This window comes from Chaetomium globosum, genomic scaffold, assembly GCF_000143365.1.
Source record: "Chaetomium globosum CBS 148.51 scaffold_5 genomic scaffold, whole genome shotgun sequence".
Classification (NCBI taxonomy): Eukaryota; Fungi; Ascomycota; class Sordariomycetes; order Sordariales; family Chaetomiaceae; genus Chaetomium; species Chaetomium globosum.
The window spans coordinates 1,327,211-1,352,748 of record NT_165980.1 but is presented as its reverse complement, the minus strand read 5'-3'; the positions used below and the strand labels follow the sequence as shown (position 1 = coordinate 1,352,748).

Sequence of the window (25,538 nt, the reverse complement as noted above, 5' to 3'; positions counted from 1 at the left end):
TTAATTTGAACAGTATAACTCCATAACTTGCTAACTAATCAATCGACTTTGCGAGGCGTCAGTGTCGTCTCGTTTCAACCGAAAGAAGCCGAAACTTTCAACAACCAACAAACGGGCCCGACCGCATTATCGCAACACACACCGCCAGGTGCTGCGACTTCTCCTGCATTCTTCCGCAACACACCCTCCAAGCCAGCCATACCGACAATTGCGCGGCATGGTCCCCGCTTCGCCGAACACAGCATACAAATAACACATTCCAGGGGTCGGTCGGGCATCGACATCCACGAACCGGACCAGACCAGGCGAGGCCAAGCCACACGAAAGCGACCATGCCACCCCTCTACTCGAACCTACCGCCCACGGCGCGGGACTCGCTCGAGCTCGCATCACTAGCCAGCTCAGGCTCGGGCTCCGAACTCGACGACATCTCCTCGCGGCCGAGCATATCCTCATCGCGGCGGGCCTCGCTCGAGCGCGACGACCCGCTCGACTCGCACAACCCCGCGGCGGCGGCCACCGCACCGCGCAGCCGGCCCGAACACCATTCGCGCTCCTTCTCCGTCTCGTCCACCTTCGACTTCGCCTCCAACCTCTTCCCGCTCTCCAGCACCACCGGCGCCGCGGGGGGGTACGCGCCGCTGGGCGCATCGTCGTCGTCGGGGCTTGAGGGGGGCGCGGGGGCGAGGGGCGGTGGTGGGGGTGCCCGTGGGGGCTCGTTGGAGAAGCATAAGACGTTGACGTATTTGAATGGGCTGTCGTTGATTGTGGGGCTGATCATTGGGTCGGGGATCTTCTCGTCGCCGAGCCAGGTCAATTCACATGCGGGTTCGCCCGGCGCGGCGTTGATTATATGGGTGGTGGCGGGGATTTTGGCCTGGACGGGCGCGGCGAGCTATGCCGAGTTGGGTGGTGCGATTCCGCTGAATGGGGGGTCGCAGGTTTATCTTTCCAAGATTTTTGGGGAGCTGGCGGGGTTTTTGTTTACGTGGGTCGCCGTGCTGGTGCTGAAGCCCGGGAGCGCGGCTATCATTTCCATCATTATGGGCGAGTACCTGGTGCGGGCGTTCATTGGTGCCGAGGCGGAGACGGTGAATATCTGGGTCGACAAGTCGGTTGCGCTAGTGGGGCTGGCGCTGGTGACGTTTTTGAACTGCGTCTCGACGCGGATGGGGACGCGGCTGAACGACATGCTCATGTTTTTGAAATTTGTTGCATTGCTTGGTGTTACGGTGATCGGGATCGTGGTGGCCGCCACGGGATTTTCGTTATCAGGGCCGGCGAACCGGGACTGGAAGGACCATCCGTGGTTCGAGGGGACCAAGATGGATGCGTCGGCATGGGCTGTGGCGTTGTACGCCGGGTTGTGGGCGTTTGATGGGTGGGATAATGTAAGCTCTTCACGTCCGCGCCCTGTTTACCCCTGGTCAATATCAACTAACAACAACCCCAGACAAACTACGTAGTCGGCGAATTCCGCAACCCCAGCCGGGACCTACCCCGGGTCATCCACACGGCCATGCCGCTCGTCATCGCGAGCTACATCCTCGCCAACGTCGCCTACTTCCTCGTCCTCCCGCTCGACGCCATCAACTCAACCAACACGGTCGCCGTCATGTTCGGCGCCAAGGTCTTTGGCCCTGTGGGATCCCTCATCCTTGCGCTAATCGTCAGCGCGTCCTGCTTCGGCGCCCTCAACGCCTCGACTTTCACCAGCAGCCGCCTCGTCTACGTAGCCGGCAAGGAGGGCTACATCCCCTCACTCTTCGGACGCCTCGGCACCGGCACCGGCGTGCCCCCCACCCCAGAACTATCCAGCCTGCGCACGCGCTCCTGGCTCAAGAAGAAGCTGGCCTCGCTCGTCGGCGACGAGGACACGGGCCTGTTCTTCACACCCATCCCCGCTCTCATCCTCAACGCGCTGCTCACCACAGGTTACATCCTAGTCGGCGAGTTCGGCACGCTCATCACCTTCTACGGCGTGGCGGGCTACACGTTTTACTTCCTCACCGTCCTGGGCCTCATCGTGCTGCGGGTGCGCGAGCCCAACCTGGAGCGGCCCTACCGTACGTGGATCACCACGCCCATCATCTTCTGCTGCGTCAGCCTGTTCCTGCTGAGCAGGGCCGTGTTTGCCCAGCCGCTGCAGACGCTGATTGTGGTCGGGTTCGTGGTGGCCGGCGTGCCGGTGTATTACTGGCGGGTGCGCGGGCGGAGGGGGCCGATTGTGAAGAGGGAGGTTGGCGGTGCTGGTGCTGGGAGGGAGAGGAGGCCGTGGTGGAAGTTTTGGAAGAGGAAGTAAGGGGCTGCCATGCCACGGTTGCTGTCGAGTTGGGTATTGGATTGGGCTGGGTTGGGTTGGGTATTGATCCGGCTTCGGGAAGCTGGATATGACATGGGCGACATGTATATAATCTCACATTGGGTATCTTACATTGGCCCGGTGATGACAGGGACCGGACGATTGCACCGCTTTTATCCGAGTTCGATATAGTTTTTGATGACGCGATATGACACGGCGTCGATACATAATAATATCCACGAAATACAGCTATTAAAAACACATCAGCAGCATTCGATGGGTCTTTTGAAAAGAAACCGAAATAAATTCATAACTCATAAGTAGACCGACCCAGCACGCCCTCTTCGTTTGAGGAACACGCGCGCTAACAAGTATTTACAGTACAATCTTGACCCTTCCTCCCTCTCTCTCTCTCCTAGAACCCTTCACCTCACCCCCACTCAAGACTTCCCACTCGCCGCCTCCCGCAGACCATACGCCTTGGTGGCATAGTCACCCGCATGCACAATCAGATCCTCCGGGCGATAATCCAGCTTGCCCGACAGGTAGCTCTCGAGAATAGCCTTGGTGCCGTCGGCATAGCGCTTCTGGGCGTCGAGCGAGGTGCCCGAGACGTGGGGCACCATGGCGTTGCCGCCGCCGAAGGGGTTCTTGGCGGTGCGCAGCGGGTGGTCGACGGGGGCGGGCTGGGGGAACCACACGTCGCCGCCGTAGCCGCGCAGGTGGCCGGATTTCAGGGCCTCGGCGACGTCCTCCTTGACGACGATGGCGCCGCGCGCCGTGTTGACCAGCCAGCTGCCGGGCTTCATCTTGGCGATCAGGTCCTTGTTGAACAGGCCGCGGGTCTTTTCGTGCAGCGGGCAGTTGATGGTGACGACGTCGCACTGGGCGAGCATCTCCTCGAGGTCGGTGACGCGGCGGCAGCCGATTTCTTTTTCCTTCTCGGCCGAGAGGGGCTGGTAGTCGTAGTAGAGCAGCTCCTTGCAGTCGAAGGCGCGCAGGCGGCGGAGCACGCGCTCGCCGATGCGGCCGACGGCGACGGTGCCGACGACCTTGCCCTCGAGATCGAACTCGTTCTTGGCGGCCTCGGCCACGTCCCAGCGGCCGGCCTCGATCATCTCGTGGGCGGGCACGAAGTTGCGCACCAGCACCAGGATGGTCATGACCACGTGCTCGGCCACCGACACCACGTTGGACCCCGTTACCTCGGCCACGGTTATGCCGCCGTTGGTCTTGTTGGCCGCGTTGAGGTCGACATGGTCCGAGCCGATGCCGGCCGTGACGGCGAGCTTGAGCTTCTTGGCCTTGGCCAGGCGCTCGGCGGTGAGGTAGCCGGGGTGGAAGCTGGGGGGAGGGGGGTGGTCTGTTAGCCAGGGATGGATGACGCGGTGCGTGTCGTGATGTCAGGAGAAGCTTACGGGGTGGTGATGATGACTTCGGCATCGACCAGCTCGCGGTCAAAGGTCGAGTTCTCTCCCTCCTTGTCCGAGGTGGTCACCAGGGTGTGGCCCTGGTCCTCGAGCCACTTGCGGAGGCCGAGCTCATTCTCGGTAGTTCCCAGGAGGCCGGGCACCTGTGTATCGTTGTTAGCTGTTTTTCTTTTCCATCTTCTTTTTTCCTTTTCCCCCCCTCTCTTCTTTCAACATTCCCCCAGAGCGATGCCGAAGATGCCGCCAAGACGGGGATAACCTCCCGGCCGGGAACTGGACCATCCCCACTTCCCCGAACCCCTCCGAACCATCAATCCCCGCCTGGCTGTAGTTCTGGAACCCTGACGCAACCCGCTCCACGGTACCCCGCATCCAGACGTAACACTACCATGCGGCAAGTCTTGTAGCTGCACGGCGCTGTTATGGGAACAACACGGGCACGCGAGTGGTAGGGAGCACAGCACAGAGGCGACCAAGGCCCAGAAAGGAAAGAAAATAGAAAAAAGACGGCTAGGAGCGGACGGTTCTTACCTCCTCGGCGTGCTTGCCGCCATCGTATAGGACTGCCAAAACTTTGACCTTTTCGTGTTTGGTGGTTAGCAAGCGTCTGGAAAGGGATGAGCCGAGAGTATCGGTCCGGAAGGTGGTGGTGGCCCTGTTCAGGACGCCCGGGTGGCTGCCGCTGTTGCGGAGTGCAGCCCGCCAGTGGCTGGGGTTGGGGCGGGAGAAGGAGGTGAGAAGGGATAGGGAACGGGAAGAGAAGAGGGCTGCGGAGCGTGTTGCAAGTACCATTGTGACTGATGATTTGTGTGTTTTGTGGGATGGATGTGTTCTGAGATCAGAGGGATCCCGGTGGGTTGTTCGAGTCGGCGGGACGGAGTATGCTTTATAGCGATCGGAGAAGTTGCAGAATTGTTCAGACGGGATGAAGCGCACGGTTGAAGTGTGGTACAGCACTCAAGGGTGGAGATCTGGTTGTTATATGAGTGAGAGAGAAGAGAGTGAGGAATAGAATCAAATAGCGACCCCCATGGGTGGGAGCAGGCTCGGGGATATTTATGTGCTCCCGTTTCCTCTCCCCGTCCTCCTAAACCGCGTGTGGAATCCGATCCTCATGCCCGGCAATCAGTTCATCCACCTTGGATTGGACGTGCCTCGGAAAGTGTAACCGCTCCGGGTCGTGGGATGCCGACGCGTCAGGGATGGGTGGATGGGTGGATGGGTGAGGTGGATGGTGGTGCGAGTCCAATTCGTGCAGCTCAGCGTGGCATCCCTTCCCCCTTCCATCCTGCTCATTCGCCAATGGCTCGTCCCGTTGGCGCCCGCAGCTCCATCAACGGTTGTTTGCCATGTGGTGCACGTCGATCGACGGCATGACATGCCTGAGCCGTGCACACTGTTCATGCTGTTGCTTGGACGAGCACCATTTGCAGCACACACTCAGATGAGGGGGCGTCGAGAGAGCCACGACGGGATTGGTGACTCTCCTGAACAAGCTGTGGTTGAATGCGTCATGGCCTTCCAATGGCCGATTCCAAGCGCAGTCTGGGGTCGCTCAGCAGGATGCAGATAGTTAAAAGGAACAACCTGATGGTTTAGCCGGCAGGCGATGCTCGAACTGATGGGGTTACTCGGCTGCCGGGCACTGCATCGATAGCAAGAACACCTTGACGGCAGGCACGTTGAATACCAATTCAAGCAGAATCAGATCTCGGCTTTGATCAGGGCACGTTCAAACCCCTCCCCTCCTCTCCCATGGAACCCCTTCCCCTCACGCGGGATGCTAAAACCACCGGCAAGCTGCCATTGACCCATTGCAGCTGCAGTCGGGTCAATGATCCAGGCTTCGTTGGCCTCTCGGTACTTGTTGGACACGCCCGGACGGTTCGTTCCTTCTCTGGCGCCCGTATCGGTATCTCGGTGATGGCTCGGGATAGCCCCTGGCAGGCCCCGCTACCAAAGCTGCGGGCTTGGCTCCTTGGGACTCGGATCGTGCTACGGAGCGGGGTAAAAGGAAGGACCCAGCTGCAGTCAGCTGCAACGCCTGTCCAGGCTAGGGAGCAGTTGCAGTGTGGGAGTGTCTTGGCTGCGTGTCATGTCCCTTCTTGACCCGGGTTGTCTCCGAACAAACAACACACCAAAAACATGCATTCACGTTATCCCCGTCAACACCGTTTAGATGCAGCCAGGCAATGAGATGATGATGATGAGAGACAACTGTTGCTTACTGACTTGAATCAGCAACAGCTCCATCTCTCCGAGAACCTCCTTTCGACCCCACCGCCACGAACATCCCGAGCACCCCGAGCAGGGCCGAGTGCGAAGGGGACCGGCTGAGAGGGAGTAGATCATGCTTCCATGTACACGTCTGTCTATCTATCGAGTCATTACACATGACAATGGCCTCCCTGTCTACCATGGAAATCCCGAACGCCGATAGCCCCGTCTACGTCCGTTGTCCCCGTGTAGAAGACGATGGAGGATGGAGATGATATGGCCCCGAATTGAATCCCTCCGTCTGTCTCATGCAACCGATCCATCCATGCCGAACCCCCAGATAATGTACCCAACAAAACACAGCAAAAACGAACCTACACACCGAGTGCATATACAACAAAACAAACCCACACTCCCACCCAGTCCTACGTCCATCGAACCAACCAACAAACACCGTGCTACCCCCAAACCTGCCCGGCCAGTCACAAGCTATACGGCGGCGGCGATTCCCGCGTAGCAACCGTCGTAGACCCCCCAGCCGCCGGCGCGGAAGCAGCACAAGCAGCAACAGCAGCAGCGGGCGCCGCCGTCCAGCGCGCCGCCATGGCCATCATCTTGGGGAAGTACTGCTGGACAAATGATTCCCTGCCTCACGTTAGCTCAGGATACAAGACAAGACGGGAACGGGGGAAGAAGAAGAGGAGGGAAGAAACCCACGAATAGTAACTATGCTCCGAGCCATGCACTGTAACCAAATTATGCGCGAGCTCATGCGCCAGCACCACCCACCACCAGGTCGCGGCCTCGACCCTGGCCTGGCCCTGCTCCATGCCCTTATGCAACTGCTCCCAAAAGCGCATATTGCAAAACACGCTCCCCGAGCTATTAAACGCAATCGTGCCGCCCTGCTCATCATAATACATATGCAGCACACGATCACTCAATCCATACACCGCCGCGACGTCGCGCAGCAGGCTCTCGAAGCGGGCGATGTTGTCGACGCGGGAGGCGACGAACTGGCCGTGGGGGACCGATAGGTCGCGCGCGAGGAAGACGCGCATGCCGCGGGGTGCTTCGGCCGCGAAGGCGAGGTTCTGCCCGGCCATGCTGTCGCAGTACGAGGTTTGTTCTTGGACTTGGGTCTGCCGCGGTGGGGTGAAGAGCGCCGAGGAGTCGTAGGCGCGCGTGGATTTGATGGCGTTGAGGAGGTTTTGCTGCACCGTGGCGGGGGAGGTGACGCGCCCGCCGTCTGTGGTGGGTTTGCCGTCGCCGGTTGGGACCGGGGTCGAGATCAGTGGTGGGTCGGGGTTTGGTGATTGGGGCTTGTCGTCTGCGGACTCGAACCCCAGGCGGCGGGAGAGGTTCGAGAAGAGGCCGCCGCCGCCGACCCTGGGTGGTTGTTGCTGCGGTGGTGGAAGACGCGGCGGGCTGGCCTCTGGGGACTGGTCAAAGCCGCCCGGCATGCGGTCCCGCGTCCGCTCCGGGGTCTTGGCATCCCGGACAAGAGGACCTTGCGCGGCCCATTCCTTCTCGGCCTCCCGGATCCTCTGCTGTTCCGCTTCTAGCGCTTTGCGGCGCTCTTCCTCAGCTAGCCGGGCTTCGGCCGCCTTTAGACGCAGGATACGGTCGACATTGTACCCGCGCGCTCGTAGTTCCAACAGGCCAAGCTTCAAGAAGGGCTCGAAGAAGAAGTATGCTTGCTGGCTGGGGCGGTTCAGCAGGAGTTGGCAGATGGCCTGACCGACTTGGTACATGTCCGGTTTGTTCTCAGCGGCGACATAAAGCATCCATCCGCTGGCGGTTTTGTAGCTCGCCGCTGACCGCTTTTCCTGGTGCGATTTGGCGTGGCCCTTCAACGATCGCCGCAGGGCGAGCGAGGAGACAGTCAACACTTGCAGGTTCTTCTCAAGCCACTGCGTGTCGTGCTTGACGGCGTCATGCTTGTCCTTGGAATACTCGTGCAAGAAAAGCTTGGAGCGTTCCAGCACATGCTTCCGTAGCCACCCTGCCCCATCCTGATCTCTTGTCTGGTTCCCCACAAATAAATCCTCCTTGACTTTGCTGCCCAGAGTGTTGGATCCCAGGGCCATGTAGAAAGCTTCGAGAAAGTCGTCCTCCGGAGCGCACAGCAGCGCTTCCTTGAACAACCGGTAGCTGATGTAATCGTCAAGGACTACAATGGCGTCGGCGGTTGCTAGTTGGTAATGCTTGATGGGGGCTTCATCCTCCTCAAGCGTCTCAGATCCCTGGCTCTTCCCCGACGTCAGCTCTCGAAAGCCAAGGAGCCATGCTGACGACTTCATCTTCCTAAGAAGGTCCTTGTCCTTCCTAAGGGTCGCGAAGTCTTCAAAGATGGATTTGAGGAGGTTAAGGTACTTCTCCGGGCTTTGGAGGATACTCAGCAATCGTGCCGGCTCAGTACAAGCCAGTTGGGCAATTTCGTGCTTGGTAGGCTCGCTCTTCGCACCACATTTGAAGAGGAAGGTGTTCGCGTCAGGCCCGAAATCGACAAAGTCGAAGATATCTTTGTATGTGGACGAGCTCCCCAGGTAACAATGAGGGGGTCGGAGGTGAGCTAGGGTTGATCCCTTTACCTCGCCAACTCCCGTGTGGCCACCGTGCTGCCTCATAACCGGTACGATCGCAGCATCTCTCAGTTTGGCTAGGTTATTATGCCCCAAATCACCGACCCGCGTAGTAAAGTACTCAAACAGCGTGATTGCCATGCTGCGATCCTGAGGAGGCTTCGCGATGAGCCTATCCACACATCCTGTGATGGGGGGATCGCGAGCCACGCCGAACTTGGCAGCATGCTGATGCAGGTCTTTCCGGAGAACGTTGTAGCCAAGGACGGCCGCCCTGTCGTTTGCGTAGCAGGCTGAGGGGGGGACCAGCTGCTTCTCCTTGCCTTCGATGGGAAGAATGCACTTGTCCGTGACCGATATATCAAATGACGTGTATCCGTTCAGGTGATGGTTCGCGATGAAGTACGACATCGCGCTTGTTCGGAGGTCTTGGTCTGAAGAAGCCATCATTTCGACAAGCTCTGGGACTGCCGGATTTGAACGCAGCCCAAGCTCGTACAGAAACCGAGCCTCTGCGCTATTGCTCCTGAAACTTCCTGGCGGGCCTGGCCAATGAAGGATAGGCAGCCTTAGTGTTCTGAGCGAGTCCTTGGGCTCAAAAAGCTCCGACACCCTATACAGCCGTTTCGAGCCCTTCGTTGGTTCCATCCCACGGGGACCAGCCTCGGCAGGGCATAGTGGCGACTCCCGGAGTTTCTTCATGTCGGCAGCAGGGATGTCGTTCTTCACCGATGTGAGATACTTGATGAGTTCCATGTGGCTCCATTTAGCATGAGCCACACCATTCCCCGCGGCGGGGGATGGGCTCAACAGCCGAGTGAAGATTGTGTCCAGGTCGACCGTCTTTCTAACACCCAAGGCGGACAGAAACTTGTCCTTGAGATTCGCACAGCCCTCAAGAGTTGGTAGGTCATCAAATAGCTTCACGGTCGGGAAGAAGGACTCATTAGGCTTTCTCATACCCGCTTTGGTCGGCATAACCGTGATGTGCTGTAACGCTGACACCACCGAGGATTTGTCGCTTTGGCTCAGATTGTCCCAGTTTTTTGAAAGAACGGTCAGGACTTGGAGAGCGAACTTGTCCGACTTTTTCAGGTTCTGCTCATCCGCGCTCCCGGGGGCGGACTCGATCAGGAACCTCAGCCAAGGAACTATGGCCAGTGCTTCCCATCCCAAGGCTTGGAGCCACGATTCGGTAATGGGTCCTGTAAAGGCCATGGGAAGGGTAGTAGGCGGCATTGGGAGCGTCGACGGGATTCTGTTGTTGGGATAATTCTTGATTGCCCCAAGCGCAATGATACCGCCCGAGCCACCGCCGTCGCTGATAGTGGCTACCGTGACGTCCAAAAGCCGCTGGATGGCAGGGGGGTCAAGGTCCCCGTTGAAAGCGCCTTTGGCAATCCACTGGAGGAAATGGCTCAGCTGGTCCTTGTCCAGAGCCTTGGCTCCGAGCTCCTGGCAGATATCATCAACGGTGACGTCCCGGATCAACCCGAAGTCAATCAGCCGCTTGATGAATGGATCCTCCATCATCTCTTTCATAACCACCGGGATTGCGGCGACAAACTTAGCAACCTCGTCAGATGAGGTGCGCACCTTTGTCGTGGGAAGCACTCCGCGAGAAGACAAGACGTCTACATGTGGGCTTTTCCAGGCCATCCAGAAGGCCTCTTCGATGATTTGGGACACCTGTGCACTTGGCGTCGAGTCTTGGAAGCTGTATGTTTTCAAGATATGCAAAGCCTCGGGGATGCATTTCTGCACGTCGGACAGCAAGGGGGCAGAACCCTTCTTACCGCTAGCCTCGGCCAACCTTTTCAGCTTGTCATTCAAGCCTCCCATCTCGTCTGCAAAGGCAAGCCGGGACATGATGCCGGCCGCACGCAACATTTCCATGTTCCAGGAGCGCACCCAACGTGCGTTGAGATCGATCGCCTCACGCTCGACTGTAGGTATCACCGAGGGCGCCGAGATGTGCATGCCAGCGCCAGTCGTCTGGGTGGTCGGGAATCCGATGAAGATGCGGCCACCCGGCTTCTTGCTGGGAAGAACCGAAGCGAAAACATCGGCAATCTTGGAGGCCTGGTCCGACGATGCCTCCGCCGAGGCCATAGTCGCTTCGTACGAGGAAGTCAGAATGGAAAGCTTTGTGGTCTTGGGAGGGGGTTTTTTGGTCGCCCGCTCTAGTTCCGCAGCGAACGAAGCAGAAACACGGGTGGCTATCTGGCCCGACGTTACACGGAGGAAGATGACCGACGTTGACGGCGCCGTAAGATCTTCTGTTATGGCATCTTGAATTGCCTTCTCCTCCTTGGCCGCCTTGCTCCGGGTTGCAGACGACACACCCGACGTGAACCTCGAAAAAAAGTTCTTCAGCGTAGGTAGTTCAGTGGCATAGTAAGCGTCGTTGGACTTGGTGGCTGATGCTACGGTCTGTGGTTTCCAGCCAATAACGCTCATAAAATTGGCCTGGATTTTGATGGCGGTGCTGTCGGCTGAAGTGAGCTTCATGATCCCATCCTTGGTCTTAGTTTCCAAGTCTCGCGGAATGTCCAGGTTCAAGGAAGAGGACGGGTTCTTGTGCAGATCCAGCACTTTCCAGTCATCCACCCAAAACTCAATATTTTGTAGGGCAACAAAAGTCAGGCTGGTAGCGAGGAACTGGCTCACGGAGAGCAGGTTCGGAATGGGGGTAGTAGTGCTCCTGTAGTCCAGGACGAATGATGTATTTGGGCTTGACTGGTCGGGAGGGAGAGTCACTTTCCTCGTGAAAAGCGCGTGCCCCTTCCAGTAGAAAGCCATGGCTTCATTGCCGGAACTGACGAAGGGTTCCTCGCAGTCGGCGAATACACTGTAAAAGCCAACACCAAAGGCGCCAATCTTGGTCTCGTCCGGATTACCCTCGGCAATTTTCTTCAGCCTCGCCCAGTCGGTCTTAGTGAATGGCTGCCCGTTATTCTCAACGACGAGTCGCCGCAGTGTATGGTGGGTTATGGCATGCTTGATAAGCTCGGATTGGTTGGTGGTTGCCGGGAGGGGCACCTGTGTCGACGGCAGTGTTTCCCAACGGACCTTGACCGTCGTAGCCTGTGCATCGGCGGCATTCTGAATGAGCTCTCTTAACGTAGTCCATTCTCCCGAGTATCGTGCGAGGACCTTGTCGATGAGCGCCCGGGTGTCGACTGTAACGGCCTCCTCGTCTTCGCCGCTCATAGCGGCGGCGCGGAGACGCGCATAGTCCATGACGGCCGGTTCGCGCGCAGACGTATGTTCGTAAAAAAGGAAGAGTGCAGAAACAAAACAGGTTCGGCGGTCAAGCTGTGAGATGCGGAAGATAGAGGTTCGGTTTACTGCTGCGGAAGGTCGGAGGTGATTGCGCACCTGAAGAGGTGCTCGAAGTGGGGGTCCGGCGTCACTAAAGTCGTCATCGAGTTTCAAGGACTTTCTGCACTGTAGGCATGAATGAGGGGGCAATGGATGGAGTGTTCGATTTATCAGACAAGTCGAGCTGTCACCGAGTCAACCGGAAACAGGAGGCTGCAGCCTCGAGAACATGCCTGAGACGCCAATGAGCTGGCGTACTAAGTTCGTTACCTAGACTGAAACATGAATGGGACCTTCTCACTGTATTTTACCGTCCGCCACCTACACTGCCCCGCCCTGACCGTTCCAACTGTGCAATTACCTACCTAGGTCCACCAAGGCACCTGGGTAATTTCATTTCAAGTATGTAAATATCATACCTAATTTACCGACATGTGATAGCCCCCGAGGGAGCATATCGAACCTGGTTTTAAGTGATAAAAGTACCTAAGTATGTACATTGGCGGTAACTATGCGCTACCAGCCCTTTCAACTTTCAGATTCATTATCACGGCGTCTAGTTCTGCTCCTACTGCGCCGTCTATCATGGTGCCTTGGCCTCTCACCTCCCTCCGCCTCGACTCCTGCTTCGACTCCGACTCCTGTCGTTCTTCCTCCTATAATGCAAATCGCGGCTGCGGCTGCGACTGCGGTCATAATCTCGCTGTCTCTCCTGCCGATGGCGGCCATGGTCTGGACTACGGCTTCTCCTTCGCTGGCCGCTACCCTTCGCCCTAATCCCAAGGCTGTCATGCCACCCTCGCCTATCCCGACTGCGATCGCGGTACCTGTCTCGGTCTCGGCCTCGGTCCCCGTCCCTGCTTCTATGCATCCTCTTGTGCCCTCGTTCTAAATATCTTTTATGTCGGTCCGATTCTTTGCGCCGATCTCTCCGCGAATCGGGCGCGGGTGCTTGCGTCGTAGCCTTGTCGTTCTCTGCCACACGGTTCGGAACCTTCGACCCTCCCACCTCTACCGCGTTTGCGCCAGTCGCATCGCGTATCTTGATGGGCAAGCCTACCGCTCGTGCCATCGCATCTTCTTCCGCTTCTTTGACCTTGCGGATTTCTTCGCGGAGCACCCGGGCTTCTCTCTCCTCCTCTGTCTCGTTCGAATCCGCCGCACTCGCATCTGCTTTGGCGTACCAATTCAAGTCGCGCCCTTTGGCCCAGCGCCCGACGGGGGCTTTTAGGCTATGGCCCAAGTAATTTTCGCGGTACTGAGATGTGGCGACATCCTCCCAACTGAAATTGACGCCACCGCGCGAACCTGTTTTCCGGACAGTCGAAAGGAGGTCCATGGCTCCTCCTGCTTGTTTGTGCAATCGTGATCCTGTAGTAGTTTAAATCAGAACGCGACCTTGAAGAAAACTGCGATGAAGGCCTGCGAGTGGATGTAAAGTTGGTGGTGTGGTGTGTTGATGGGAACTTTGTTGAAGCTTGGCTGACGGCTGACGCATTCGCCAAGCATGTCCCGCGAACGCCTTGTGGGTCGAGCTCCAATCGCGGCTCAGCGTCTCCGATAAACCGCCACAGTTCTCCTTTCTCCTGTCTCGTACCGGTCTTTGCTGACCGTTATAGCCATCATCCAAATCTGGGACTGGGGCTGGACGTACTCGCCCTAGCCACCACACACGCCCACAAGTATCACTCATTTTATAAACCGTCGGCCATGGCTCTCGACCCAGCACCATACACCGGCCCACCGCTGGACGAGATCCAATGGCGCGCGCCGCCCGACTTCGACATGGGCATCCACAGCAACAGTGTGCTCTTCTATTTCGCCCAATCGCCCTTTTACGACAGGACCTCCAACAATGAGGTTCTATTTCAGCAAGGTCTAAACACCCTAACTTGACACCGTACCTCGCAACCCGCGAGCTCTTCGGGACGCCTGAAGACCATGTCTGGGCTCGAATTCGTTGTGCTCAGAACCCGCCGAGACAGGCCCGGAGCCGGTACCGGCGTGTGGGTGATCAACAAGCAGACCCGGCGGAAGCAGTCGCCCCAAGATGAGATCATCGTACACAGTTCATACTTTGTTGTTGGGGAAAACATCTACATGGCCGCGAGCTTCGCCGACATCCTCAGCTCCAGAATAGTACGCCCTGCGCGCCCCTTTTTTCATGCCCAACCCTCCCTAACCACACTCCATCATAGGCAGCGGCCTCCCCCTTACTAAACGGGATCCTCCCCAGCTCCTCCAGCGCCCAATCCTGGTCCCCCGCCCTCGGCCGCGTCTACCAAAACCCCAACACCACCCCCACCACAACAACAACCAAACACCACGAGGCCACCCCCCTCCCCGACCCCAACAAACCCACCACCACCACCGCCACCCCCACCACCAGTCAACCCTCCTCCCGGCTTATCGAAGAAGCCCTCGGCCATCCAGCACCAATTCGGCGACCACTTTCATGGACGAGAACCCCATCACCGGCAAACCAGGCGAGTTCCTGCTCGCATCAACCGGGCGCAAGGCGGTCAATCTATCAACAGCAGCGGCGCTGAACGCCAAGAAGGGGGCGCTGATGCCCATGCTGCCGACGCTCAACACCAAGCTCGGGGGCGTGGGGTCGGGCGGCGCGGGCGGCGCGGGCGGCGGCGGTGGCGGTGGCGAGAATCCCCTCTCGGCTAAGCCGACCGGCAAGGAGACTAAGAGCCCTAAGACGCCCGGGGGCGGGAGCTTGCAGAAGGGGAAGAAGCGGAAGGGCAGTAAGGCGGCCGTGACGCCGCAGTGAGGTGGGGAGGGGATTAGAAACGGGTGTCTTGTGATGTGGATGGCATTGGGAGGGGTGCTGCTATGGTTGCTATGGTTGGGATACGGGATCTCATGGGTGGGCGTTCAGGTTGTGCTTTTATGATCATTATGATACCCCGGGTTTCCTACTGCTAGGACGTAACAAAAAGGGGTTAGCGTAGTTGCGAAACAGCGATATCAATACAAAGCGCGTCTTAAAAGTATATCACTCAACACTGTGACAGTTTACTAGCGAAGTCCAGCCTGCTAATCAAATGGCAGGAAAATAACCGTCTTCATAATATTCTACCGAATTATCCCTGCCTCAATAGACATCTTATATCTTGCCGCTTGGGCTCCAACGGCCAGAAATGGGTTCGCTAGAGTGGTCAGTCCTCGATCTGTCCTGTAACCAACGCCTGGACGGACAGGCGACAGAAAAAAAAGAAGAGAATAAGTTCCTAAGACGCCTAGTTCAGAAAAAGAACAATGTAGGTGATGGTTTATAATCATTATAAGATTCATAAACAGCCTCTTGCGAGAATTCATCATGACAGGGCGCCGTTGGTGGGAAATTGAGAGAATCAAAGAAGGAAAAAAAGTATGTTCAAGAAGAACGAGAAGAGAAGAGAAATAGCGGCCGAGAAGAAAAAGAGAGAGAAGAAAGAGCGGTAAGCAAGATAATAACATACCTGCGCAGACTCCCATTAACCATCCATCTATTCGTCTACCCACCCTTTCCCCGCAACTCTCTTCTGCTTGATCTTCCGCATTGGAAGAGGCCTATTCGAATGGTCAGCTGCAAGCAGGCACTAGAGAAAACGGGGAGAAGATACATACCACCCCATACCGCCACCCGTCTCCGACCTCAAATACGGCACCACCCACACCTCCCTAGTGCTATCCGTGGCGCCCTTAACCTCCTTGACCGGCTTGCCGTAGGTAAGCAACGGGGTCCCCTTGGCAATATTCGCCAGCTCCCTCCCAGTCAAATCAGTCAAGGAGTGCATCCTCGTCTTGGGCTTCTTGCCGATGGCAGTGGCAGGGCCGGAAGGGGTAGCCCGCTGGAGGTACGCGTACGTGACGTACTCCGGGCACTCGGTGGCGCTGAGACGCGCGAGTGGCGATGACGGGTGGATGTATACCAGCCTGTCCGCCGGGTCGGCCGATCCCTCGCTGTCGAGAGGTATTAAGGGGAGGTAGGGCACGTCGATGGCGCGCTTCGGATTGCGGAACATTTCGGGTGGATTGGGCGCTTTGTCGGCGCGGATGGCGACTTGGTCGACGAAGCCCGCGGATACCATCTGTTTGAGAGCTTGGACCTGCTCCTCGGAGGGCCGTGGGAGAGTCGGAGGAAGCGTGAAATTTTCAAAACCAGTCATGTGGGTTTTGACAAGGTTGGCGAGCTGGCCCTGGAGTTGCATAATCTCCTTGAGGGCCTTGAACCGGACAAAATGGGATTCGCACCATTGTTCTGTGGGTTCGTAGGCGAACTCACCGACAACCTGGAGGATTTTCATGGCGTCGGACTTGGCGTCGAGGGAGCAGAACCTCTTGTGGGCCGCCCTGTATGATTCCCGTAGCTTTTCCTGCTTGTATTCGGCGATGACAACTTGGTCGGTGCGGTACTCTTCGGTCGTGTCCGTAGGAGCGGAGAAAATTTGGGTTTCCGATACGAATATCTCACCCGCAGACAGCCCCGCGATCATAGCGATGGTGTAAGGCAGGCAGCCGTGAAGATGCCCAACAAGCAGAATCCGTGCAAAGCGGGGGGCCAGGGGGAACCTGGACATTGTTAACCCGACCGGCGTAATGTTTCTCTCGGGCGATAGGGCCGATATATAAGTCAAAATCTTCTCAGCTTTGACAATGCTCTGTTGATCCGGCGGGGTCGGGAAAGGGAAGTTGACGATATGTTTGAGGTTCATGGACTTAAGCTGAAGCACGACAGCCTCAGCAGGTGTCCGGAGAATCTCAGGTATCGAGAACTGAGGGAAATCTCTCTCATAAACCGCTGACGAGTACAGCCTCCAGCAGTGGCCAGGGCCCGTACGGCCAGCACGTCCAGCTCTTTGGTGTGCGCTGGCCTTGCTAATCCAGTCGATCTCGAACCTCTGAACCCCGCTCACAGGATCATACTTTCGTTCTTTTGACCTGCCGCAGTCAAAGACGTAGCGAATACCAGGAATGGTCAAACTCGTCTCCGCCACGTTTGTAGCCAAAATAACTAGCCGCGAACCGTCAGGGGGTGGTTCAAAAACTCTCATCTGCTCTTTTGTCGGGAGTAGAGAGTATAGCGGTAAAATGTGCAACCGCCTCGGGCCCGTCCCCGATTCCTCGTCCTCGATCTCGAAGTCCTTCTCGTCATCTTCATCGTCCGAACCGAATTCGATCTCATCGTAGTCATCAGGACCGTTTCTGTCGTCGGAAGCCCCAAAATCGACGTCTTCCGCTTCAATGGGTACCTCACTCCCCGAGACCCTGACCTTCGGTTCCTGGGCGGGGGCCATGCCGCCGCTAAATGCAGTGTTCAACCGCTTGCTCAGCCTTTGAATCTCTTCTTGGCCCGTCAAGAAGACAAGCATGCCCCCGGGAGGCAGCTTACGGTGCCCTCTGCTGATCTTCCGGAAAGCCTCCTCAACGTAGTCATGGTGCGTCTTTTTGGCAAAGTGAAGCGTGACCTCGTGCTGGCGACCGTCGACTTGGACAAGGCGCGGTGGTGTCTTGAATAGCTTAGGATTCTGAGTGAACTCCTCGACCCTGAGTGTTGCAGACATGATGACCACCTTCAGCGGCTTCTTAGAGGGGTCTTCCTCTATCAACTTTGCCCTGAGCTTGACCACCCTGCTGAGAAGTGCGATCAGAATGTCGGTGTTGGTGCTCCGTTCGTGGGCCTCGTCAAGAATGATGACTGAGTATTTTTGAAGAGTAAAGTCCTCTGCTAGTTCACGTAGGAGAATACCGTCTGTCATAAACTTGATAGTGGTGTCGCGAGAGGCGTTCTTCTCGAACCTGATTTGGTAGGCCACCACATGGGAATGATCACCGAGCTCACGGGCTACACGCTTCGACATGCTGACCGCTGCTACCCGCCGTGGTTGTGTCACACCAATCATGCCGGGAGTCGGCCCTCCAGGTGAGCCATAACCAGCTTCGAACAGAAATTGTGGTAGCTGTGTGGTCTTTCCGGAACCGGTGTCACCACACACAACAACAATGTCATTGTTATGAATGGCCTCCATGATTTTCTGCTCCTCGGCAACAACTGGCAACTCGTAGCGAGCCTCTTGGATTTCGGCGTCTCTTGTCACAGTTACAGTGTATGCCTTTCTTGTGGTGTTTGTGGTGGGTTGCAATTCTATCGGCAGTGGGTCTTGTTCGATCGGTCGAGGGGTGAAATCTGCGGGCTTCGGTATACCCAGGGCCGTGAGATCTGAGACGACTGGCTTGTACCCCTGGGCTTCATTTCGTTGCTGATGAGCCCAGGCCTTGAATGCGGATATCCTTTCCCGCCCTTCCTCCGCAGCCTCGTCATCATTCTCAGATTCACTGTCCCCTTCCGAGCTCTCCACGTCGTCGGATGAGTTGCTCTCGCCTGAATCTGAGTCGCTTTCACCCAAGTCTGAGTCGTTTCCGGTTGAGTCTTCCTCCGGCCGTCCTCCAACGTGATCAGTAGGTGGTATCGAACCGTTAGAGAGCCCATGTTCAGACGTGCTCCCATCTTCATCGCTAAAACCATCCCACTCAGGCGAATCAGACCTCTCATCAATGGTGAAGGTGACCACGGGATGCTTTGTCTTGACCCCTCCTCGCTTCTGCCGTTTCGCAAGAACCGGGTGACCCGAGTCATCTAATTTGAGGGGTCGCTTCAAACCAGACCCGGCTATTACAGGGCCGGATAGTGTCGGCCGGTCGGGCCCAACATCTTCGGCCCCAGCCGCCGGGCCGTTATCGTCTTCATCATCAGATTCGACGGATTCCTCGTCCTCTGGTTGCTCGCTGCGGGCTCTCTTCCTAACCTGGTAGAGCAGCTGTGTGTCAGACTTCTCAAGGCCGAGGCCAGCATTCTTTTCCCTGAGGGTACGTCTTAAAGCGTCCCTCTTGGTCTCTTTCGTCTGGCCTAGGGTTTTGCTGCTGGAGAAGAGACTGGTGTCGATTTTGTTGGCGGCGAGCTTGGCGAGGAGTTCCCGATTTTCGTCCTTCTTCAGCTTGTTGTCTATGTATTTTTCGAGCCGCTTGGCCTTTTGAGCGCTGACTTTGACGCCTTGGGGTCTCAGTTCGTCACGAAGCTGAGCCTTCCTCCCATCCGCATCAGCCTGTTGTGAAGGCGTAATCTCAAGAGCATTGCTGTCCGGCTCGGGAATGTGGGAGGCATCCTGCTGCGCCTTCTGGCGGTCAAGAACTTTCCGCTTCCGTTCACGCGGAACAAATTTCTTGGGAGGCATCTTGTCGTCGGTGGCTTGGCTTGCTCCGAGTCGAAAGATGCTCAACCGAGTGCTTAATGAGAGGCCGGGATGCTACCGTATGGTTTTGATGCCACAGCTGGAAGAGGGATGGTGTAGTGAAACCAATAGGGGCCTGATAAAAGTAGGATTGAAAAATTGAAGAACTCCAGGATGCGCTCGGGTTCGTTTAGATGTGAATCGCTGGACGGCCTAGAATTGTCCACATGAGACAGGAGGATGAGGTTTGCGTATCTCGAAATGAGCGTGTCGACACGGCTGCAATGATTCCTCGGTCACTTAGAAATCAAAGTCTAGGAGAAGTAGAGCTGGGTAGGTATACAGAGACACTACTTTGCCATTATGGCCCTCCGGTCCTCAATCCCCCCGACTTTGGCATGTTCATGCTGAACCCGGAGGAATCCAAAAACTTGTCCGCCCGGCAGAATTTTGGCGCTAATGTAGAATAGCGGGGCAGATATCACAGTGCGTATCACAGTGATGTATGAGCCAGCTGCCAGCCTCAACACCAGAATACCTTACTGTTTGTATCTAGGTAAGGTACCTAATTATTGAAGAAACTATTTACTTACCTACCTTGAGCTCGACTCCTTGCATTTGCGAAGCTTCAGTTTACGATGGATGGAGACTCCGCCCGTACCGAGCCTTTCCCGGCCCCGTCAAGGAAAACAACCGGAACTGTTAATGGCATCTCAACTGAAGTCGAGTTTATCAGTTTCTCGGACAAGATCATGATTACAGTCTCCCAAAGCGGGCGTCTTGCCCAGTGGGTGAGTCTGCAAACACTTCCAAATTTCACTGGTAACTAATACCCTTGGAGATCCAAGTGCCACTCTCAGCGCCGTCATCAGCCTCCGTGGATATGGCATTGCCTGGTTTGAGCGCGCTTCCCTCGGTTCATCTAACGCCAAAGACACTTGTTGGTATGGGTGGTGAAGAACGGGAAACACTTGGCCATCTTTACGCCAGCCAGATTGCAAGTCATTTAGCTCTCCGCAATTCTGACGAGAAGAGAACATTGCTTTTGGGTTTGGGGTTGGACAGTGTTGAGGGCGGTGGAGAGGCGTTTTATGATCTGCTTGAGTTAGTGCTGCAAGTTCTTTGAAATGCACCATGAGTTCAAGTGTTGGGCCGCTCAGAGTCAGGACTTTGCCATTTTCTATGGTCTGGATTTGTTCTAAGCATAGCACCAGAAATCGTGTGCATTATTCCTGGAACTGAAGATGCCCCGAACGAGTGCGGAAGGGGTACAAAGTACCACAGGCACGAGGTAACGACACGGTGGAGTTGGAGTTGTTCACCACCAGTGAGTGATAGGTACAAGCAAAGAACCTGGCTCTACCTGGCAAATGCTTGCTCCCTCCCCTCTTAGGGTTGACATTCAATGGGGCATTTGACTATAACCCTAACCCTTTGTTAACCCTTCCCGGACCCGAGACGCTAACCCGAATTCTCGGATTACCTCAGCTTCCGCTTTCTGTGCCCACCAAAAAAATAACCCAGCCCTAAATTCCATGCGGCGGGACCCCGAAAAAGCAGACCTGCGAGCATCACCGTCGAGGAATTCGAGGCTTCATCGACACTAACCAACAGCCACCATGGTATGCCAATTGCTGCGCTTGAATGCATAGACAAATGCTGACTCTCGCAGCCTACTCGGTTTTCCAAGACAAGAAAGCACCGCGGCCATGTACGTTTTCCCCAACCTCATTTCCCTTGGCTGAAATGCTGACTTTGTGCTCTCTCAGGTGTCCGCCGGTAAGGGGTACGTCGCTACGAACCGACCGATTCAACCGAATTCCTATTGACGAAATATTTCAGGCGTGTCGGCAAGCACAGAAAGCACCCGGGTGGTCGTGGTATGGCCGGTGGTCAGGTACGGCGATTCGCGACCTCGGATCTTGATGGACGTGGGCTAACTCGACGAAAAGCACCACCACCGCACCAACCTCGATAAGTGTACGCAACAGCACCCGAAGGCAGTTTTTGGCTTGTTGGAGGAGACTCGCGAGAAATTTCGGGTTCTTACAAGCTTCAAATCTGTCGCGCCCCTAATCGAGGACACGAGCTAACAACATGGACCAGACCATCCCGGTTACTTTGGAAAGGTCGGCATGAGGCGTACGTACCAAGGCACCATCTGAACTTCTTGGTAGGACGCATGGGACTAACTCGTCGATTAGACTTCCACCTTCTCCGCAACCACGACTGGGCCCCCACCATCAACATCGAGAAGCTGTACGTCACTCACGAACCCGGGTATCATGAACATGCACTAAACTTTTTCCAGCTGGTCTCTCGTCCCCGTCGAGACTCGGGACAAGTACGTCAGCGGTGCCAAGAGCGACTCGGCCCCCGTGATCGACCTCCTGTCCCACGGCTACGCCAAGCTCCTCGGCAAGGGTGAGTACTATATCCGCTGTGAGAAGCTGTTTGCGGGAGGAATGTGGAACTAATAGTTGTCACAGGCCGTCTCCCCGAGATCCCCTTCGTCGTTCGGGCGCGGTACGTCAGCGCGGAGGCGGAGCGCAAGGTTACGGCGGCTGGTGGTGTGATCGAGCTCGTTGCTTAAGTCGGACGCAGTTACGGTTAAATCAAAGGCTAGCGATTGACATTTTCGGTTACGAGGGACAACCGGAGAGTGAGCCCAATGGGACGGATCAGACGGCCAGAACGTCGTCAGTTATGAGTGCTGGGTCCCGGAGTCATGGTTGGTTCCTTGGGGTAGTGAAAAGCACACCCCGCATTGCAGCATCAAGGGAATGGGATGTTTATTCGCATCATCTGGGGTTTCTGGCCGTCTTGTGTTCCATATCCATTTTGAGGTTTGAGCAATTGAGTTCATGGTACAGGATTACGGCCACAACTGCTGGGTGAATGGCAACCCGAGAGACTGAAGCGGGGCGGTCGATGGCACCAACACAATCTGGCGTGAAAATGAGCTGCTGATACAAAGAATCGATGCGAGGTGACGACGAGGGTCTTTTGTGTCTGGACTGATGAGGAAATAAAACTACCCTGGAATACCGGAAACACTCCCATCAGTCGAAACTACGGCGTGGCTTGGTAACAGGGAGAGAAGATCACTTATTTCCCCTTGGAAGAAGAAGTAACGAAGACTAAAGTTGGCGGCTAGGTTACTCCTCTCTACTCTCTTTGCTGTACTCGCGCCTGTCTGTTCTCGGCTGAGTTCCATGCCGTCGCCATCTTAAGGCCTTTTCTCATAACCAAACGGGACGGACATTAGATGCTGGGCTGAATTGTGGTTGAGCTTTGAGGCTTGCTAATCACGGCTCCCAGAGGCATGTATATATGTACGGGTACACAAAGGTAGCGATGTTAGCATTGCCCTGCTCTAGTGTGTCTGGTGAGACGCGCCAATCGCTCAAGCAACCAACCCAACTGCAAACATTAAACCTCCCTTCCTCCTTGTCGAAGCAGGAGCCAAGGTATGAGCCTCACATCCAGTTCCATGTTTGTTGACAACTTATCACTCCACGGCCCTGTCGAAGTGCTATTAGGTATCTTGACATTGCTCAGGATACTCTGCGACGTTCACAGTCACATTCCTAACACATCACATCAAAACAAGAACACATACACACACAGGAAAAAGAGACAGCGATACATTTGGCACCAGATACGCGCCGCCGTTATCTTGTCCGCGGGGACTCATTACTGTTGTCAAACAGCTACAAAAATAAAATAGAAAAAAAGAAAACGACAATCAGGAGAAGTCATGTCTCGCTCGCTCTCACCCAACTCGTCTGTTTTTCCTCGCTAGCCCCGTGTTCAAGACGGATGATATCTCTGTCTTGCTACTTCTTTATGCCAAAGCATGTCAAAAACCAAGGGAGGTATCCGGTGTTTGTCCTGAATAAACCACCAGGTGTAACCCGCACCGGCCACAATGTGCACCATCCCACCCCCCCTCCACCCATTTCTTCCACACCCCCGAGCACTTTGTCTCTACATCCATTGTACCCTCCCACCCGGCCACCCTCAATATTCGAACTACCTAGGCCGAGAATCCCCATTACCGTTTACGATCACTGCTAACAGCCTCGTTAGTCACGGTCTAGGAAATAAGAGTAGATACGCAGCAAAAAAAAAAAAAAAAAAAGAAAACTCACGTGCTCAACCGCCTCGACAGCGTCTGCAGCTTCTTATCCTGGTCGGCCTCGCGGGTGGCGCGCTCGAGGGCCTGGGCACGCTCCTCGTCGTGCTGCTTCTGGACCTCCTCGGAGCTCGGCGGCAACCGCTCATTTTGCAGATCGACTTTGCGGGCGTCTTCGAAGGTGCTGATGGCGTTCTTGATCCCTTCGGCGCCGAGCATGAGGGTTCCCGCAGGCAGGCGGCCGCCCGAGACCGTCTTGAGCTCGGTGACGCGCTCCGACTCCTCGCGCAGCACCTGGAACACGCGCGACAGGCGCCCGATGGCGAGGATCTTGTTCTTGATGGCCCGCCGCTTGAACTCGATCGAGTCGGGATCTTGGCTGCCCGCGCTTGCGGCGGACGGCAGGGACGGGGAGACGGGGCCCGGGGAGGTGGCCGAGGAGTCCTCGCGGAGTTCCTCCTCGGAGCACGTGCTCAGGATGGCGATGAGCATGTCGGTGATCTTCTCGCCGACGAAGGGTAGCGACCATGTGAAGACGTCCATGAAGTTGGGGAGCCAGTATGGATGCGGCGTGCAATTAAACTGCCGGATATTCATGACGTTGTTTTCGTACTTGAGCACAGCGGCCTTGTTGTTATAGACGTCGAGATAATTAGGCGCCGAGAAGATGGTCATAACACTGGGAAAACCTGTCGTACGCGTCTTACGGTACATGCGGTACCCGGCATCTTGAGCCTCGTGGGCGCGGATGATGGACAGCAAGTTGTTCTTCTCCAGGAAGTGGCAGGCGGCAGGGTACGAGAAGAAGTACGAACACCCACGCACGTGGTTGTGCAGGAAGTAGTCGGTTGTCTTCTCCTGGCCGAAATCCTCTAGAGGGTCGGCCCAGAGGATGTCGCACATTAGCCCCTGAGTCGGGGGTTCTCTGAACCGGTCGATCTACGCCAACGTTAGCTGGAGATACAAGGCTCAACATTGTGTGGGATACCAACGTTACGGAGGTCGTCGAGTGTGTGCAGCTCCGGGCTGAGGCCGCCGTGGATGCACAAGAACTGCTTGTTCATAACCGCCGCCAGCGGCAGGCAACAGAACGACTCCATGCATGCTTCGTAGATGGCCTCCGAGTACTTGTGCTTGCACTCGAGCTTGAAGGTGAAGTAGTCGGTCAAGTGGCGGCACTCGTGGTTGCCGCGCAGCAGCCAGAGCGTCTTGGGGTAGTGGATTTTGAGCGCCCACAGATAGAGCACGCACTCGATACTGAAGTACCCGCGGTCGACGTAGTCGCCCAGAAACAGGTACCTCGTCTCGGCCGGGTCACCGCCCACCTCGAACAGCTTCATCAGATCGTAGTACTGGCCGTGAACGTCGCCGCAAACGGTGATGGGGGCGTCCATCTCGAGCAGGTTGGGCTCAGCACGCAAGAGCTCGGTGCCCGTCCGAAGAATCCATAGCGCTTGCTCCTCGGTCAGGCGGCCTTCGCGGTAGAAATGCTGTTTCAAGAACTGGATATCGGGCTTCTGGTGCGTATCATCCTCAAAGAACTGCTCGTTGGTGGGCTTGTACATGGCGGGCGCTTGCACATCTAGGGGGGGGCCACAACATAAAGTCAGTCTCTAGGCGACTTGGAACCCAACGGACGGTGGGTGATGGCGTGTGGCGGGTGGGAGCATCCATACCTTTGCAGACTCGCTCCATGGTGCTGACCTGCGTCCCGTCCTCCATGGTATGGATGGTGAAGTCGATCTCGGGCAGCGGCTTCTTGTGCTGTATCGCGCGGATGGCATTGTCAACCTGCAGGTCTTTGGCATCGCGCTCATCGTGCGAGCCCATCACGTTGGCGTCCTCGGGATCCATGTTGGCGCTGGGTCTGTTTTTTTTTAACGGAGGTGAGTGTGGGAGAGGCAAGAGGAATCCTTCGGCGGGCGATGGGTTATCGGTCGGTCGGGAAAGGTTGGTTGGTTCCGTTTTCCGTTGATTGGTTTACGGTGAACGAAAGGCTGTCCCGCTGTGTCCCGCAGCGAGTGAAAATGTGTTGCCAAAGTCTTCTATGTCGCCGAACTTTTATTCGAGGCAGGTCAAGTGGTGAGAGGGCTGAATCTGTATACAGGTGGGACACCGGTGCGAAGGCCTGGTAGGGTCGAGGGACAGGTAGGGCTGAGGGTTGGGCGGCCGAGGGACGGGAGGCAACCTTTTGCAAGTCGGTATGCTGAGCAGCTCCAGGCCAGAAGCTGGGGTGGGATGAGCGGGGAGGGGTACTTGGATGTTTCACCGGTTTGCACCGAGCCAAGATGTATCTTTTGGTAAAATACGGGGCACGTGGGG

The 25,538-nt window shown here is 56.4% G+C and overlaps 8 protein-coding genes across 8 annotated transcripts; 3 read left to right on the top strand and 5 right to left on the bottom strand.

The window, feature by feature from the left end:
• Positions 1-332: 332 nt before the first annotated feature.
• CHGG_07263 (uncharacterized protein) lies at positions 333-2,302 on the top strand (the record flags this gene model as incomplete). Its single annotated transcript, XM_001224918.1, has 2 exons — positions 333-1,391; positions 1,454-2,302. 2 exons carry the CDS (start codon positions 333-335, stop codon positions 2,300-2,302), a joined length of 1,908 nt encoding a protein of 635 aa, XP_001224919.1.
• A 440-nt stretch (positions 2,303-2,742) lies between these two features.
• CHGG_07262 (formate dehydrogenase) lies at positions 2,743-4,524 on the bottom strand (the record flags this gene model as incomplete). The annotated part of the gene is made up of 4 exons (XM_001224917.1): positions 2,743-3,646; positions 3,721-3,875; positions 4,264-4,311; positions 4,522-4,524. The coding sequence occupies 4 exons, from the start codon at positions 4,522-4,524 to the stop codon at positions 2,743-2,745; spliced, it is 1,110 nt and encodes a 369-aa protein (XP_001224918.1).
• A 1,907-nt stretch (positions 4,525-6,431) lies between these two features.
• On the bottom strand, positions 6,432-11,777 carry CHGG_07261 (uncharacterized protein; the record flags this gene model as incomplete). Its single annotated transcript, XM_001224916.1, has 3 exons — positions 6,432-6,594; positions 6,739-10,243; positions 10,331-11,777. The coding sequence occupies 3 exons, from the start codon at positions 11,775-11,777 to the stop codon at positions 6,432-6,434; spliced, it is 5,115 nt and encodes a 1,704-aa protein (XP_001224917.1).
• Positions 11,778-12,219: 442 nt separating this feature from the next.
• On the bottom strand, positions 12,220-13,197 carry CHGG_07260 (uncharacterized protein; the record flags this gene model as incomplete). Its single annotated transcript, XM_001224915.1, has 2 exons — positions 12,220-12,241; positions 12,464-13,197. The coding sequence occupies 2 exons, from the start codon at positions 13,195-13,197 to the stop codon at positions 12,220-12,222; spliced, it is 756 nt and encodes a 251-aa protein (XP_001224916.1).
• A 602-nt stretch (positions 13,198-13,799) lies between these two features.
• CHGG_07259 (uncharacterized protein) lies at positions 13,800-14,637 on the top strand (the record flags this gene model as incomplete). The annotated part of the gene is made up of 2 exons (XM_001224914.1): positions 13,800-13,997; positions 14,248-14,637. 2 exons carry the CDS (start codon positions 13,800-13,802, stop codon positions 14,635-14,637), a joined length of 588 nt encoding a protein of 195 aa, XP_001224915.1.
• Positions 14,638-15,355: 718 nt separating this feature from the next.
• CHGG_07258 (uncharacterized protein) lies at positions 15,356-19,081 on the bottom strand (the record flags this gene model as incomplete). The annotated part of the gene is made up of 2 exons (XM_001224913.1): positions 15,356-15,419; positions 15,477-19,081. 2 exons carry the CDS (start codon positions 19,079-19,081, stop codon positions 15,356-15,358), a joined length of 3,669 nt encoding a protein of 1,222 aa, XP_001224914.1.
• Positions 19,082-20,697: 1,616 nt separating this feature from the next.
• CHGG_07257 (60S ribosomal protein L28) lies at positions 20,698-21,671 on the top strand (the record flags this gene model as incomplete). The annotated part of the gene is made up of 9 exons (XM_001224912.1): positions 20,698-20,700; positions 20,751-20,789; positions 20,848-20,864; positions 20,921-20,975; positions 21,031-21,058; positions 21,185-21,220; positions 21,283-21,337; positions 21,390-21,502; positions 21,568-21,671. The coding sequence occupies 9 exons, from the start codon at positions 20,698-20,700 to the stop codon at positions 21,669-21,671; spliced, it is 450 nt and encodes a 149-aa protein (XP_001224913.1).
• Positions 21,672-23,228: 1,557 nt separating this feature from the next.
• On the bottom strand, positions 23,229-24,938 carry CHGG_07256 (serine/threonine protein phosphatase 2B catalytic subunit; the record flags this gene model as incomplete). The annotated part of the gene is made up of 3 exons (XM_001224911.1): positions 23,229-24,155; positions 24,209-24,798; positions 24,893-24,938. The coding sequence occupies 3 exons, from the start codon at positions 24,936-24,938 to the stop codon at positions 23,229-23,231; spliced, it is 1,563 nt and encodes a 520-aa protein (XP_001224912.1).
• Positions 24,939-25,538: the final 600 nt, after the last annotated feature.